Source organism: Fulmarus glacialis, unplaced genomic scaffold (assembly GCF_000690835.1).
Source record: "Fulmarus glacialis isolate BGI_N327 unplaced genomic scaffold, ASM69083v1 scaffold2060, whole genome shotgun sequence".
Taxonomy (NCBI): Eukaryota; Metazoa; Chordata; class Aves; order Procellariiformes; family Procellariidae; genus Fulmarus; species Fulmarus glacialis.
The window spans coordinates 5,645-5,896 of record NW_009185616.1 but is presented as its reverse complement, the minus strand read 5'-3'; the positions used below and the strand labels follow the sequence as shown (position 1 = coordinate 5,896).

The following is a 252-nucleotide window of genomic DNA, read 5'->3' as shown; positions in this document are numbered from 1 at the left end:
TGCCCAGGAGCATCCCCAGGATGAGAGAGGATGCTCTTCCTCAATCCAGGTGGAGCATCCGTGAGTGCCCACAGGGCTCCAGCCTGGGCACCCGGGCTGGTTCCATCACCCTGCTGTGCCACAGACCCCCCAGGTGGGTGGCGGCTGCCCTGACCCTTCTGCTCTCCACAGCCCACGAACCCAGCACGGGGCTGGATCATCTTCCCCTTTGGAGCCAACCCGTGGTGGGTCTGCCTGGTGTCTGCGGCGCCT

The 252-nt window shown here is 65.9% G+C and overlaps 1 protein-coding gene across 1 annotated transcript in view; it reads left to right on the top strand.

The window, feature by feature from the left end:
• LOC104083035 (electrogenic sodium bicarbonate cotransporter 1-like) overlaps positions 1-252 on the top strand; it is a gene marked incomplete at both ends in the record, with an annotated part of 12,612 nt that overhangs the window by 6,719 nt on the left and 5,641 nt on the right. The window contains one exon of the mRNA XM_009586425.1: positions 172-239. Coding sequence (XP_009584720.1) covers positions 172-239 — 68 coding nt within the window. The remainder of the gene's footprint in view (positions 1-171; positions 240-252) is intronic.